At 41.1% G+C, this 16,281-nt stretch overlaps 2 protein-coding genes across 2 annotated transcripts; both read left to right on the forward strand.

Annotated features, from left to right (window-relative positions):
- The first annotated feature begins 315 nt into the window (after window positions 1-315).
- LOC124271924 lies at window positions 316-4,033 on the forward strand. Its single transcript, XM_046707099.1, has 9 exons — window positions 316-427; window positions 695-985; window positions 1,406-1,690; window positions 2,205-2,360; window positions 2,688-2,706; window positions 2,853-2,908; window positions 3,004-3,099; window positions 3,252-3,362; window positions 3,554-4,033. Exons 1-8 carry the CDS (start codon window positions 316-318, stop codon window positions 3,359-3,361), a joined length of 1,125 nt encoding a protein of 374 aa, XP_046563055.1. The 3' UTR covers window position 3,362; window positions 3,554-4,033.
- Window positions 4,034-6,562: 2,529 nt separating this feature from the next.
- LOC124271926 (mucin-5AC-like) lies at window positions 6,563-16,062 on the forward strand. Its single transcript, XM_046707102.1, has 15 exons — window positions 6,563-6,824; window positions 7,707-8,018; window positions 9,374-9,516; window positions 9,658-9,715; window positions 9,852-10,004; window positions 10,591-10,908; window positions 12,783-13,073; window positions 13,223-13,507; window positions 13,783-13,938; window positions 14,295-14,313; window positions 14,422-14,474; window positions 14,561-14,656; window positions 14,777-14,887; window positions 15,500-15,880; window positions 15,926-16,062. The coding sequence occupies exons 1-14, from the start codon at window positions 6,752-6,754 to the stop codon at window positions 15,520-15,522; spliced, it is 2,091 nt and encodes a 696-aa protein (XP_046563058.1). The 5' UTR covers window positions 6,563-6,751; the 3' UTR covers window positions 15,523-15,880; window positions 15,926-16,062.
- Window positions 16,063-16,281: the final 219 nt, after the last annotated feature.

Genomic DNA, 16,281 nt, shown 5'->3' on the forward strand with positions numbered 1-16,281 from the left:
GACAGTAAGCATATCCTGATATATCCTGAACTGCCATGCATGCTGTTGAGATACTTGTTCTATCCCTAAGATATTGACATTATTCCTTATTTCCCTTTCCATTCAGTTGCTGTCAACAGTGTGTCACTAACAAACATCACATCAGCCAATCAGGAAGTGGGAGCTGCTGAAGGTCAGCCCTTGACCTTGACCTGTGTGACCTCTTTCAGTTACCCTGCTGCCACAATCACGTGGTACAAGAACAGTGTTCTGGTGTCAAGTGGGATATCCATTGATCAAACATCCCAATCAGGTGTTGTCCAAACCAGTAGTACAATGACCTTCACTCCTGTCAGAGGTGACCTTGGTTATACAGTCTACTGTCGCGCTACCAACATCCACAACCCCTCCCCAGTGCAGTCTGACAGCACCCGGATAGGAGTGTGGTGTGAGTTGTATAATAGGCAGTACAGTTCTCATGTCAGCCAATCATTACTTGTCTAATTGCCACACTGAGTGAATAGAGACACCTAGTTGAATAACATGACACCGATGATAAATTAAGAAGATCAAATATATGTTGGTTATACATTATGAGAGTCGTTACGATAGATATTTACCTTATTTGGACGTGCATGTAGACATATAACACACTGTCAATACAGAAAGAGGTCCAGATATCACCGCTGCCACATAGTCTTGCACTGTATTACAGTCGGTCCAGAACAGGTTGATGTGACAAAACCAGACAACTCTGTAGCTGTAGAGAACAGTACCCTGACCTTGACCTGTACTGCCTCCACCTACCCAAACGTGACCTTCACCTGGGACCATAGTGATGGGACGCCTGTAGGTGGCAGCACGGGGTCAGTGACAGGATCTTCTACCTGGTGGTACCAAACTTTCACCTCCAGGCCAAACAAAGACAAGACAACCGTGAGATGTCAGGTAAGAAACACACGGACGTTGACAACTAAGACTGGTTCTGTGTCACTGGATGTCAAATGTGAGTTTTCTTAAGTATTCTCAGTATTCCCTTTGTATATTCTCATACTGTTGATGTGCATCGAAAGACCTTCTGGAATTTGCTGAGAATTATAAACAGAGTTGCCTAGGAGTGTTATACAGAGGAATTATCACTATTGGATACATTGTGTATACTCTCGGATGAAGGTATTTTTGTGTGTGGAAATACTGACCTAATTGTATTGAGATCAGTTTGGTTATGGTCTCTGCTGTTACATAAGAGTATATTTGTTGATGGTTGCTGTCTTGGTTTTTCCTGTAACAGATCCCCATTTATGTCATTTATACTTACAATCTTGGTTGTTCCTGTTGCAGACACACACACCCTCCCCCCTATGTATCCCTCCATCCATCAAGTGTTGTTTTTTTGTTGATAGTTGATGGTTGGTCCCTATTACAGACCCACCACGTGCCCTTCCTTCCATCACACAGTTTCCGGCTCTGATGTTTGAAGGAGACCCACAGACAATCAGCTGCTCGGTGACAGGAGGAAATCCTCTAGCTACGATCACGTGGTCCTGTCCTGGCACTGGATCAGCATCGGTCAGTGACATTGGTCAGACAAGGACATCTACTCTCTCCTTTACTGTCAGCAGGAGTCAACATGGTCAACAGTGTCAGTGTCTGGGGGCGTGGCAGTATGGAGGATACAACTACACTGATGTCAGGACATTCAATGTCAGCTGTTAGTACCGTTAACTGTTTCTTGAGGCACAAGTCTATAAGTTTCCAAATAGCGACACGTATCTAGGATAAAACTTCTATGTGATGGATCCCTGAGGTTCGTGGCCATGCCATGAAAAGCCAGAAATACTAGGAATCTTAGAGGGAAATGTGTTTTACATTTCTTGTGTACCGATCCTTTGTCGCACAGTTTCTAATACTGATCTAACATGTATTAGACACTAAATTGAAGGGTAGATCGTTGGTTTCGAATATATAGGTGTACGATCTCCTGCCTGATATTATGCCGAGGATATAGTGATATGTAATCAGCCTTTCAAACCGCGAGCTATCCTGTGTCTGTAAAGTAATGTGTATGTGTGATACTATTTGTATGATACTTTGGACGATGTAGAGATGCAGAGGGAATCGTTATAAAGCACGTGGCACGGAAGGAACAAACAGCTTAAAATGCAAGTCAGCTCTGTCATTACGAAACAAGATATACTTCACGTATTTATCATTTTATGCTGCAGGTCCCTCAAACCCGGAACCGCTCAAAGCCGACTGTAACATGACAGGTGTAATAGTAGGCGCCACAATAGGAACCCTACTTGTTACTTTGCTGATTGAAGGATTAGTTCTAACGGTTCTCTACAGGAAGGGGTTTAGGTTTGGAAACATTTTCAAAGGTAAATTTCAGTAGCATTTGAAGTAGAATCGTGTTGTGGAGATAATTACAGAAGGGACGTTTCAATTCACACTTTTATTGATAAAGATGAGTGACATTCGTGGACTAACAAGTTCACATTGAGCTCATCCTGTAGCTTGAATGTATACACAATCAATAATGACAGGAACCGTTTTTCACCAATGACTGCTTAGATGCAGGGTGTTGTTTATTAAATCGTTATCCTTTCTTACATCTCATTCTTCCTTTCGAACAATTCCTAAATACCAAATTCGTCATTTGTGATGTTTGTATTTCGGGGTACTAAATATGTATTCTCTCCTTTCAGGATCTGCTTCACCAAAAAGGTATGCTAAGCATGTAAATAAAACGTTTTGAAATCATCTGCTTTGAGATAACGTACGAAGCCATTTATAGTCAGATATAAACATCAATTATTTAACGCGTTCCTTTCCATGGTATGTTCAGTAATCGACCTTATTTGCCTTTGTAGCACCAGAAATCCTGAAACTGAAGAAATAGAAAACATAGCAGGATATTCATCCCTTGGTAGGTTCAACATTTCTAGTCAGACATATCGAGATGGCCACTGACAGGGAGATGTACTGATACCGTTAATATATGTTCATGTTTATTTGTTACAGATCACATCAACAGTTCAGCTCAGTCCTCAAGCATGGATACAGGGGGTTCAGAAAGACAACATTACACACAGCTGAAGGTTTATGAGAATACAAACGGTAGATGGATACAGTTTCTTACATTACTATAGCACTCAATCATAAGTGTAGTGAAGGTATGCCATATTTCATTAATTATATCTATCGTTGCGTTTACGTTTGGAAGGGTATACAATATATGAAATGTTCTTAGGAAATGTCATGATTTTCAGTTGAGGCCAAAGCTGAGGCAAGTACCTACGAAGACATGACAGAGACGCCTCCTGCACCATACGAGTCCATCAGCGAATCTCCATACCAGAACAGCGGCTCTCAACCTTGAGGTAACCAATATTTTGGTTATCAATAATCATGAATACAGAAAGCTACAATAACGAACTGTACTCAAGAAGCAATGATTATTTTCAAACATATGCCCAAGCTTCTGTTTTCTAATGTAGAATGCATTATTTTAAAAAAAAATTAGCACATTTTGTGCGATAATAAGGTAAGACATTTCACTGATATTTTTCAGATCTTCACTTTGGGAATGCGTGGAAAAAGACATCTGACACTTGGATGAATATGACTGCTTAAACTTCCTTTTGTCCAAAGTGAAGGACACCTTATAATGTCTTTGATCTATAACAGATGAGTTTATGGGAGGAGATGAAACAATAAAGGATTGAACCAACATCCAATCCCAATGCGAGCTATCTTAACTTACTTTAATCGAATAGATTGTAGTATTAAAACACAAAACATAGCAATATCTTATGTCACATGACATTGGAATCTGACTGGTTGACACTAACTTTCTTGCACAACCTTGTGTTCATATTGAGGGAATACCTTAGAATGTTTATTACGTGTGTTAAATCTGTAACATATGAGTTCATGTGAGGAGATGTCACAATGAAGAATCTCATCCAGCAAGACATATTGACCCAATATCGCATTTGCTTAAGCATGTTAAACATCTAAATGTAAGTACATTTTCCTTACCGAGGCTCATGCAGTTCTAGCACCCACTGTGTATGGCCTTTCTTGTAGGAAATCCTGTCAGACAGCTGGCATAGCCCACCCAAAGGAACATAGCATAGTATAGCATAGGAACAAGTCAATCACACCACGAAGCCATGTGACGGGAACCGCTCTCACTGTAAGGAAACATACACATGTTATGTTGTACATACTCAACCACATTTGAGGAACTTATGCTGGACATAAATAGCTGTGTTGATATGTCGTCTGTTTGTATCACACTTTTCTCGCAATGAATATTGTGTTGATAGAAAATAAAGTTTGTTTTCACGCTGAATATATATCGCATTACTAGTGCCAACTTCACTTTGTCGACCCGTGAGGAACCGGATTAGGACTGATCTTAAGTAACCTATGCTTGTCGTAATACTAACGAGATCGGGTGTCATGGTTGACACATATAGCTGGAGTGTTGCTGAGTTGTGTGAGGTGTAAAACTAAACTCACTCACTCACTTTTGTCGGTATATAGACAACAATTTCTAAAATATGCATTTTATATCATTCACTGTTTCATTGAACTAGAAAGTTTACTCCGATATCCCCTGCACTGCACCAAATACACACGTATCCATCCCTACTGGGACATTACCTGCTATGCTAACAATTCTACATAAACATATTATCAGTAGTATCTTACAGTAAGTAATATATAAACACGTGTTTAAAATCGTTGTTTCACCATAAAAGCTATAATTTATATATCTGCAGATATATATGAACACCATACAACATATCCGTTTACAACTTCAAAAACACTTCCGTAAACTGCTACACAGACCCGATAGGTTGAAATTGCTATGTCATAATCAGTCGTTTGAATATCATGTCAACAGATATCGTGAGACTGTTTGTTGCTCGTGGAGTACGTCTGAACACTAGACAGTCAGTCGTCTGTATGTGCGTATTGTAAGCCGAGGTTTGTTACACGGATCCACATTATTCGTGTTTTGTATAGGTCTTTGCAGCAGAACAGAACGTTGAACGTGAGTGCAGTGAACTTTCCGATTTATTTACATTCTTATTGTAAGGAAATCATTCTGAACACGTCTACCAAAAACAAACATACACCAGATAGTCCCCTGTGAGAGAGAATAACGTAACAAATGTTATTAACAAATGCCCTGTACACGATGTCCACAGAATTGGGGAGTATTCATGCCAAGGGTGGAGTGGTGTAAGACTTCATTGCACACTTTGTGGTGAATTGTCAGAGTTGCCTTGTTACTAAGGTGACAAGTACAGATTATTATTACAAGACCTATTCAGGAACTGCGGAAGGTGATTTGTCATTTGGCTGCCATATTCTCATTGTTGTGATAGTTTGACACGGTGATATTTAGAATGACGCTGCAACGCATCACAAGTGATCGACAGCATGAAATGTCATCAAACAACAAGGCGACCAGATAAACACTGGTGGCCAGTTAATAACATCTTGATCTTAGGTCCAGTGCAGAGTTTGTCCATCACCGCATCTATATCACAGGAGAAAAGCAAACAATATTTGTGTTGATTGCCGCGTATCAAAGACCACGGACCACGTATAAATATAACCTTATGTATGTAACCAGGTATTAATTGAATTACTTGTTCGTTTAACAGACTGGCAGGCGAAAAAATAATTTTAACAAACAGTAATTTTCAAGATTGTTTTGACCAGTCGGTGAAAAACAATCATCTCGTTAACACATTTATCAAATTGTTTTTCCAGTTTATTTTATTTCTTTAGTGACGCAGAGGGAATTTGTAAGAAATGATATGTTTGTTTCAGACCAATGAACATCGACAATATATATTTAGTTTAATATCATTTTTAGTGAGTGAGTGAGTTAATATTTAACGTCACATCGGCAATATCTCAGCCATATCGTGACGAAAACAATTTATACAATACAAAAATGAAAACATTGTGAAGAGTTGAACCTGTCGACGATGGACAGCAAAAATACTAGAGTATCACAGATATGAACACAAAACTATCATGTAAAACTCAAACAGCGTAATTAAAGAAGACAATACAATATAAAACACAGCTACAGATCGCCAGCATCTGAAGGTAGATCACCATACTAGGAACCATGGGGACTTACATTACTTTTGCTACCTGCATGGAGCCTAGCTGGATTAACACCATCCCTTCAGCCACTGGCGATTGTAGGATAATTTTTTCCGAAATTTAAAATAACAAAAATACTACGTTTACAAACTTGGTACGTGAAAATGTTACTTTGAAAGTTTTTAGGACTTACGTACCCTCACAGGAGGACAATAATTTTACGCTACTTCAACCTCCTTTGAGGATACAGCCACTAACCATCTAAGTTGATAATCTGAACTACCAATTATAAAACTTTATTTTTTTACAAAACACATATCGAGGGTTAAGTCGTTGAAGAAACGTTGATACTGAAGACTTAATGTCTGTTGGACGTGAACCTGATACTTCTGACAACAAGCTGACACATTTACGTTGTCACCTCATAGTGGATCAAGGCCTCAGTAGAACACAGTAAATGTGGAGATATCCAAATATGATACATGTACAATGAATCAGAGATTGAATATGTACACATACCTATACAACGTAGCCTGTCTATCAGCTACCCGGAAGTAAATTGGTATTGTCAGCTCTACATATACCGCCTCTACCGGTACATGTCGGTGGGCTGCAAGCTTTAGTCAGTGACATGAGTCAACGTGTGTTTCTGGAGTTGATCCTACTACTTATTCTGCTAGATACTGCCCAGATACGTCCTTGTGGTAGGTACACATTGTCACTCACATGGAATGGTGTCTGTGTATAACAAACGTTCTGTAACCTGTGTGCACCTGTTCACCTCCTGACGGCATTGACAGGACACATAACTTCCATACAAACCTTGTGTTGGGGATTATCTACTTTGACAGATGGTTTTCCCTCTAGCACTTCCGACTTAGCAGATAACACCATATTTCTGGTCATATTTCTTGTCATAGACATATGGCTTTTGTTAGCAAGAATCAACACACAAGTGTGAACAGTCTGTCCAGAACAGAAACTCGGCTTTTCTTGTTTAGAGTTACCTCCCTTAGCACACTGCTTAAATACTTCCCCGGTAGGGACTCGCATATTATCTACACAGTGCCTCTTCTAAAGCAGGCCGACGGCCAATAATGTGACTGGGAGGATATTCAGTGCGGTGTTAAACCCAACTCATGCTCACGTACTAATTTTGAAAGAAGTCAAAATAGATCAATATTTCCAGAAATGTACATTACGCTTTGATAATATGTTTGATTATCTCAAACCAAGAGAGAACAAGACGCCGACAGGCCCTCTGCCATTCTTGCTGGTAAAATCATATCAAATTTAAAGAACATCCGTTGCTACAATAATAATGTAATATACATGCACAAGGTATCGTTGCTGATGGGACATTGAAAGCGAGAAATAAATAAATGTACACATCGAGTGTACATATAACAATTTGTTAGGGGCACCAGCGACGTTGTGTTGTTCCTTATATTACCAGAAACATATATACACCTGCATTACTGTGCCCAACAACGAACTGACACACCCAAATGACATTCTGTTCGAAACATCGTTATAACATAACAAGGTCACCAGCAACACGGAAAACATACAACCTCCTGTTTCAGAGTCAGCTCCGGTTCTTGCCACCAACAGACGTGTTCCTGTGGAGGGTGTCAGCTTCACCATCACCTGTACACTAGATGCAGCTATCACTTCCACTGCACGGTTCATAAAAGGCCCTACTTCAGTCCGGGGAGGCTGCTTATCGTCAGGCAACTGTGGGACATCTGTGTCAGGATACAATGTGAGTCTGGACAGTACATCCAGGATCATGTCTCTAGACATCGCATCAGCAGATTCCACCAGAGACAGTGGGGCATGGACATGTAGTGTTGGTGCCTCATTGTCAAATACCATCACACTGTCACAGTTTGCAGGTGGGTTATATGTATGTTAATCACATCGTGATGAATGGAAACCTTTAAACTGTGGATGAAGATGGGATTTGTCTTTACTTTGTTACTTCCGAGGGCAGACAACACGTCAAAACTCACATCAGGTTGTGTTGTAGTCGATAGTTTGAGAAAAGATTCTTAACGGAATATTTTGCTTGTTTTTGGAACTGTTAAAATATATAGGACAAACTTATTCATTCTACATTCAAGCCCCGGCCATCACACATCTCTCCAGACGATGCGGTGTTAAACATACACACACTTCACGTAGTCATAGAAGGAGAGAACTAACGATCATACTAGGAAACATTGTTCACATTTGATATGTTTGTGTGTTTATAATACCATTGTGAAGGAATGTATGTTACCAGGACCTGGTGTTTATTTTTGCACAAACAGGTAAACAAACTGTACGCAGTCAGCGTGGTAAAGTATTAATGGTACCGTGTTAATACCAATCCTTCACTCACTGAACAATGTTGCCCTGGACGACTTAGTTAAAGCACGAGGAGTAATAGTTCAGATGAAAACTTCACTGTATCACAATTTACATGATGTCGAAGTTTACTATATTTCTTTTCTGAGATGTCAAATTTGACACCGACGATTGATCTAAGGCACAAAAGAAATCATAACGATGTTATCATGATCTACATTAACAATCCCCGTTCAGGGGGACGGTGGGGTAGCCTAGTGGTTAAAGCGTTGGCTCGTCACGCCGAACACCCGGGTTCGATTCCCCACATGGGCACAATGTGTTAAGCCCATTTCTGGTGTCCCCCGCCGTGATATTGCTGGAATATTGCTAAAAGCGGCGTAAAACTAAACTCAGTCAGTCAGTCAGCCGTTCAGGGCTTCCTGGCGTGCTGTGTCTGCTCTCTACGTTAAGATAACATGCTACCAATACAACAAATCTCGATCGTACGCATTCAGGTGAAAAGTCCCCTCTTTATCATTTCAAATATACTTGTGATTATCACATGGTTTACATAGGAAATGTTGTCAGTGCATTTAGGTCACAATGATCACGTCATCTTGCTCAGATGCATTGTGGGACATTTCCGTGTCGCAGTTTGCCTGTGAGTCAAGCCAGTGAAAACATGAAACGGGTTATTTGCAAAACTGTAATGGTCAATCGTGACGTCGGATACCATGGGTACGTTTGATACGAGGGGTAGACTAGAATGGCGTATGGGCGTCCATTCTTTGTGACGGTATTTAAAAAACTGTACTTTATCGCCTGATCTGTCCGCGCCATTGATCTTTTAGCAAAGTATCTAAGAAAGACGATTAAATATATACACCAAAGTTATGTTTAAATCTTTCCCTTTTTTTAGCTGTCCTGGACTGGAGCTCTGTGACCTTCTCTCCACAACTGACCTCTCTCCCGTCGTCCGTTACACCACAGAACAACATCTCCGTCACTGTCACCACTCCATGTGCTGTACCTTCCGCCGTCATCACATGGACATACCAACAGGTAGGTACCGTCCTACAAGTTCATCCCTCCCAGAGGTACACCTTCCACCCAGGGTTCATGTCCATCAGGTCCAGACAACCAACACTCTGTCTCTACCAGGGAACACAGTCAGTCTATCTAACTACTGTTTTGTGTTTACAGGGTGTGAGTGGCGTCCCTCCCAGCAGTACATCTTCCACCCAGGGATCATGTCCATCAGGTCAGGTCCAGACAACCAACACTCTGTCTCTACCAGGGAACACAGTCAGTCTATCTAACTACTGTTTTGTGTTTACAGGGTGTGAGTGGTGTCCTCCCCAGCAGTACATCTTCCAGCCAGGGATCATGTCCATCAGGTCAGGTCCAGACAACCAACTCTCTGTCTCTACCAGGGAACACAGTCAGTCTCTACAACAGGCAGGTGTCTCTCACTGTCAGTGTGGAACATGACTCCTTTGATCCCCCGACGTATACCAAGTCTGTCACTTCAAACACCATACAGTTCCCTGGTGGGTAGAACACCGGTTTAGAATTATACCAACAATTACCTTTTTGGTGGTTAATACTGATGCGACCGTTTAAGGTGTTGATATTAATTTCACTAAATGATTATGGATATGTTCGCGTAATCTTTGTGTAATGCGGTCTAATGCATTTAAATGCATGTATGGACGATGATAGACAGATACAAGTATTTGTCTTGAAGTAGTGATAAGTAACGAAACAATTCTAATCTATACAATATGCAAAACAAAATATTCAGTCCCGACTCCGGCTTACGTTGAGCGATCTAATCTAAATGCAGAAACTTTTTTAAAATGACGTTCTTTCTGTACTAATAATTCAATTGTTCCTTACATGTATATTGTGTCTCAAGGGAAAAGCATTGAATACGTGTCTATTCGCTTGTTTGTTGATCAAGCAACACTTTTTCGTGGAAATATATATGTTTGAAATGGAATCCACCTCATGACATATTCATCATTAGAACATACCATCCTTTGCGAATCAAACATGCTACATTTCCGGGAACTCGATGTGACAGTACATTGCTGTTAATGTCAGGTGTTATTACAGTTCAACTTGCTATTCCAGTCCCAGTTACCTCAGTGACACTGACAAACATCAGTTCTGATAATGAGAAGATAGGACTAGTGGCAGGTCAATCCCTGACCTTGACCTGTGTGACGTCAGCCAGTTTCCCCACTTCTACTGTGACCTGGGTGACCTTGCCATCAGGAACGTCACCTACCGTCAGCACAGAGAAGACATCTGGTGTCCTGGTGAAGACAACAAGCTCCGTCACATTCACTGTCAGTAGGAGTGACCAGGGGAGGAGCATTCGCTGTCAGGCTGAAAACATCAACGGTCGGACATCCCCGCAGTCTAACAGGGCCACACTGGAGGTTTGGTGTAAGTAGACACAGTCTCACAGAGCCACACTGGAGGTTTGGTGTAAGTAGTCACAGTCTAACAGAGCAACAATGGAGGTTGGTGTAAGTAGACATAGACTAACAGAGCCACACTGGAGGTTTAGTGTAAGTAGACATAGTCTAACAGAGCCACACTTCAGGTTTGGTGTAAGTAGTCACAGTCTAACAGAGCCACAATGGAGGTTTGGTGTAAGTAGACACAGTCTAACAGAGCCACACTGGAGGTTGGTGTAAGTAGACACAGTCTAACAGAGCCACACTTCAGGTTTGGTGTAAGTAGACACAGTCTAACAGAGCCACACTCGAGGTTTTGTGTAAGTAGGCACAGTCTAACAGAGCCACACTTCAGGTTTGGTGTAAGTAGACACAGTCTAACAGGGCTACACTCTAGGTCTGGTGTAAGTAGACACAGTCTAACAGAGCCACACTGGAGGTCTGGTGTAAGTAGACACAGTCTAACAGAGCCACACTGGAGGTCTGGTGTAAGTAGACACAGTCTAACAGAGCCACACTGGAGGTTTGATGTAAGTTGACACAGTCTAACAGGGCCACACCGGAGGTTTGGTGTAAGTAGACATAGTCTAACAGAGCAACACCGGGGGTTTGGTGTAAGTAGACACAGTCTATGTGGCTACACTGGAGGTTTGGTGTAAGTAGACACAGTCTAACAGAGCCACACTGGAGGATTTGTGTAAGTAGACACAGTCTAACAGAGCCACACTGGAGGTTTGGTGTAAGTAGACACAGTCTAACAGAGCAACACCGGAGGTTTGGTGTAAGTAGACACAGTGTAACAGAGCCACACTGGAGGATTGGTGTAAGTAGACACAGTCTATGTGGCTACACTGGAGGTTTGGTGTAAGTAGACACAGTCTAACAGAGCCACACTGGAGGATTTGTGTAAGTAGACACAGTCTAACAGAGCCACATTGGATTTTTGGTGTAAGTAGACACAGTGTAACAGAGCAACACCGGAGGTTTGGTGTAAGTAGACACAGTGTAACAGAGCCACACTGGAGGATTGGTGTAAGTAGACACAGTGTAACAGAGCCACACTGGAGGATTTGTGTAAGTAGACACAGTCTAACAGAGCCACATTGGATTTTTGGTGTAAGTAGACACAGTCTAACAGAGCAACACCGGAGGTTTGGTGTAAGTAGACACAGTGTAACAGAGCCACACTGGAGGATTGATGTAAGTAGACACAGTCTAACAGAGCCACACTGGAGGATTTGTGTAAGTAGACACAATCTAACAGAGCCACATTGGATTTTTGGTGTAAGTAGACACAGTGTAACAGAGCCACACTTGAGGATTGGTGTAAGTAAACACAGTCTAACAGAGCCACACTGGAGGATTGGTGTAAGTAGACACAGTACTAGCCTTGCTGACCAATGCTGGAGGTTTGGAGTGAGTAGCAAGGGTCTAACAGGGCTACACGTTTGGTGTAATTTGTCCAACAGAGTTATACTGGAGGTTTTATGTGTGTGAGTAGACACGCTGAAGGTTGGGTGTGAGTTGTGTGACAGGTATGCAATGTCATGTTTACCAGCGCCGTAAGACATGTTTGATGTCAACAGACTTCTATCTATTGATCAGTCACAGTGTAACACAGCAGAGGTGAAGCGTTTGTGACAGTAGGTGATTTGTACAAAGAAGATAGAGTCTTCAGAGCTACACTGAACGATTGAAATAATTATAAGAAACAAATTGGTGGTTTGTGACAAAGTGTAACAGAATAAAGGTAAAGCTGTTGCGGACACATATCTGTCAGATGTAAGCTAGAGGTTGTGTATCAGTAGACATAGTTTAGCAAATAGCACTGTAGTGATACATAATTGTGCTGCATTCCAGTCGGACCAGAGCATGTTGATATGACAAAACCAGACAGCAACGTGACTTTAGAGAACAGTAACCTGACCTTGACCTGTGGTACCACCGGTTACCCCAACCTGACCTTCACCTGGGACTACAGCGATGGAACACCTGTAGGTGGCAGCACGGGACCTGTAGCAGAATCTTCTACTCGGTGGTCCCAGACTCTCAACTTCAGGCCAAACAAAGGCAAGGCAAGTGTAAGATGTCACGTCAGAAACACACGAACATCCACCACTAAGACTGGTTCCGTGTCACTAGATGTCAAGTGTGAGTATTCTCATTGTGGAAATACCGAGCTAATTGTATTGAGGCCATTCTGAAAAAAGGTTCCTAGTCTCCGCTGTTACTTCTATACTTCATACAATGTCATTTATACTTCATTTATACTTATACAATCTTGGTTGTTCCTGTTACAGATCCCCCGCCTGTCCCTCCTTCCATCACACAGTTTCCGGCTCTGATGTTTGAAGGAGACCCACAGACAATCAGCTGCTCGGTAAAAGGAGGAAATCCTCTAGCTACGATCACGTGGTCCTGTCCTGGCACTGGATCTGCATCGGTCAGTGACAGTGGTCAGACAAGGACATCTACTCTCTCCTTTACTGTTAGCAGGAGTCAGAATGGTCAACAGTGTCAGTGTCAGGGGGCGTGGCAGTATGGAGGATACAACTACACTGATGTCAGGACATTCAACGTCAGCTGTTAGTATTATTGTATCTGGAGAGGTTGATAAGTACAGAAAGCAATTCCCCACACTAAGATATGAAGGATATATAGCATCTGATGTATGTGGATGCTGTAGCGAAATTCAATTACGCATAGATATGTCTTTTGCATTATCTTTAGGTGTCACTTTAGGTAGCTGTATCGACGAGGTAGATGGTACTTTTGTAAAACACGTCACACAGAGGGTAAACAATGCCTCAGTACTAACGCAGTAATTATACAGTCAATATATATTTCATTTCATCCGCAGGTCCCACAAACCCACAAATACTCAGAGCCGAATATAACATGACAGGTGTAATAGCAGGAACCGCAATAGGAACCCTACTTCTTACCTTACTGATTGGAGCTCTAGTTCTGGCTGTCCTCTATAGGAAGGGGTTCAGGTTTGGAAACGTCATGACAGGTATGTTGTTAAATCTCATTGTATTGGCAGTATAATCATGAAGTATTTAATGATATATTTATAAAAAAGATGTTTCATATCAAAGTGGCTATATTGATGACTATTATGGTGAATGTCAAAGTTACCAGTGAATCAGTTCTGACTCAAATGCGCAAATCCAGGGGTGCGAATATATTAACGATGATACATTATATCCTTCAGAGCAGAATGTTTTCTTTCATTTATAATTAACTTTTCACATTTCTCGGTCTTCCTTTGCAAACCCTGCACCAGTAACCAACATTATCCAAATTGTCAAATCGTCATTTGTGATGTGTTTATTTCAGTGTACTAAATGTTCATTCTCTTTTTTTCAGAAAATGCTTCTCGAAAAAGGTATACTTCATTCGTAAATAAACTGTCACAGATAAATCAGATCTAAAAGTCATATACTGAAGGTTCGTTTCCATTATTGCATTTGAATCGATCGCTTTACCTTTGTAGCACCAGAAATCCTGAAACTGAAGAAATGGAAAACATAGGATATTCATCACTAGGTAGGTTCAACATATCAGGTTTGATACAGGTGGTCACAAATAGACATACACCTCGTGTTTTATGTATTCATGTTGATTTGTTACAGATCACATCAACAGTCCAGCTCAGTCCTCAAGCATGGATACAGAGGGTTCGGAAAGACAACATTACACACAGCTGAAGATTTATGAGAATACAAACGGTAGATGGATACAGATTTACATTATTATAGATTTCAGATGTTCTGTTTAGTGTTGTGTTACGTTTAGAAGGGTATAAAACATATGAAAAGTTATTTGGAAGTGTGTCTCGCTTTTTTCAGTTGAGACCAAAGCAGAGGCAAGTACATACGAAGACATGACAGAGAGGCCTGTTGTACCATACGAGTCCATCAGCGCATCTCCATACCAGAACAGCGGCGCTCAACCTCAAGGTAACCACTACTAAGGTTATCTATAAATTTGAAAAAGGATTGGTTGGTAAGTTGATGTTTAATGCCGCAGTGAGCAACATTCCAGCTGTATGGCGGCGGTCTGTATATAATCGAGTCTGGACCAGACAAACCAGCATGACAGCATGAGCATCGACCTGCGTACTTGGGATACGATGACATGTGTCAACCAAGTCGGCGCGTCTGACCACCAGATCCCGTTAGTCGCCTCTTACGACAAGCATAGGTTACTGGAGACCACCTTTTCAAGGATCCTTGAAAAAAAAGATTAAAGAACATATTGTACACACGACCCGATTTACAGTCTCAAACATATTGTACACACGACCCGATTTACAGTCTCAAACATATTGTACACACGACCCGATTTACAGTCTCAAACATATTGTACACACGACCCGATTTACAGTCTCAAACATATTGTACACACGACCCGATTTACAGTCTCAAACTGAAGCTTGGGCTGCCTTTTCTGTTTTAATGTAGAATATATTGTTAACAGTGTTCTATTTTCACTTGGACTATGTTAGTACATTCTGTTCGATAATATGTTAATGATGTTCCAGACCTTGATTATATTTCATTCATTTTCAGATCCTGGCTACGGGAAAACGTAAACCAAACAAGACCTGGGATGTGATCACTGGACAGTAATACACAGGGCGTGAACTGATAATCAGTTTACTTGTGGGATAGTTTTATGTTAACATATGACTGTTACCTTATTACATATGCCTTTGTTATTTTAGCATCTGCTGCGTTGTTTTAAGTAAACATGTGACATGTCACACATTTCTTGACATAACCCTAGTTTGCAATTTGACTGGTTGACGCGACTTTTCATTACTGTGTTTTTGAATAGTGGATACTTATGCATAATACATGAGTATATGTGTTGAGATTTAACTATGAATTATCTCAAGTGGCAAAGGACATTAACTCTTACAGCAGTCCAATTTAGAATCTCGAATATATGTGAAAGTAAAAAGTAAGACCCCAATGCTGATGAAATTGTCATAGCAGAAACATTAATAGTCTGTATAAGTTAATCGTGTATGTCACCTGCTCCGATAGTTGAGCAAGTCTTCTTCAATGTTATACGAATATGTCTGATATTCCATTCTATACTCATGCCAATAATGGTTGTCACCCCCTTCTATACTCATGCCAATAATGGTTGTCACCCCCTTCTATACTCATGCCAAAAATGGTTGTCACCCCCTTCTATACTCATGCCAATAATGGTTGTCACCCCCTTCATTTGTTTTATTGGCATGAGTATATAATATTTCAAACTGTATGACTCCGTGGACCCCAAACTCTCACGTGGAACTGAGTCATCAGCACACCGTTACCAGACAGGTATCTTACTGATT

This window comes from Haliotis rubra, unplaced genomic scaffold (assembly GCF_003918875.1).
Source record: "Haliotis rubra isolate DU_JTF1 unplaced genomic scaffold, ASM391887v1 Scf1643, whole genome shotgun sequence".
In the NCBI taxonomy this organism is placed as follows: Eukaryota; Metazoa; Mollusca; class Gastropoda; order Lepetellida; family Haliotidae; genus Haliotis; species Haliotis rubra.

Excerpts from the sequence above, each read along its gene's own strand:
- LOC124271924 (XM_046707099.1), top strand. The coding sequence starts at position 316 with ATGACCTTCACTCCTGTCAGAGGTGACCTTGGTTATACAGTCTACTGT. Across the intron at positions 986-1,405 it reads TGTGTCACTGGATGTCAAAT|ACCCACCACGTGCCCTTCCT; the intron begins GTGAGTTTTCTT and ends TCCCTATTACAG. Across the intron at positions 1,691-2,204 it reads CAGGACATTCAATGTCAGCT|GTCCCTCAAACCCGGAACCG; the intron begins GTTAGTACCGTT and ends TTTATGCTGCAG.
- LOC124271926 (XM_046707102.1), top strand. The coding sequence starts at position 6,752 with ATGAGTCAACGTGTGTTTCTGGAGTTGATCCTACTACTTATTCTGCTA. Across the intron at positions 13,074-13,222 it reads CGTGTCACTAGATGTCAAGT|ATCCCCCGCCTGTCCCTCCT; the intron begins GTGAGTATTCTC and ends TTCCTGTTACAG. Across the intron at positions 14,657-14,776 it reads GATTTATGAGAATACAAACG|TTGAGACCAAAGCAGAGGCA; the intron begins GTAGATGGATAC and ends CGCTTTTTTCAG.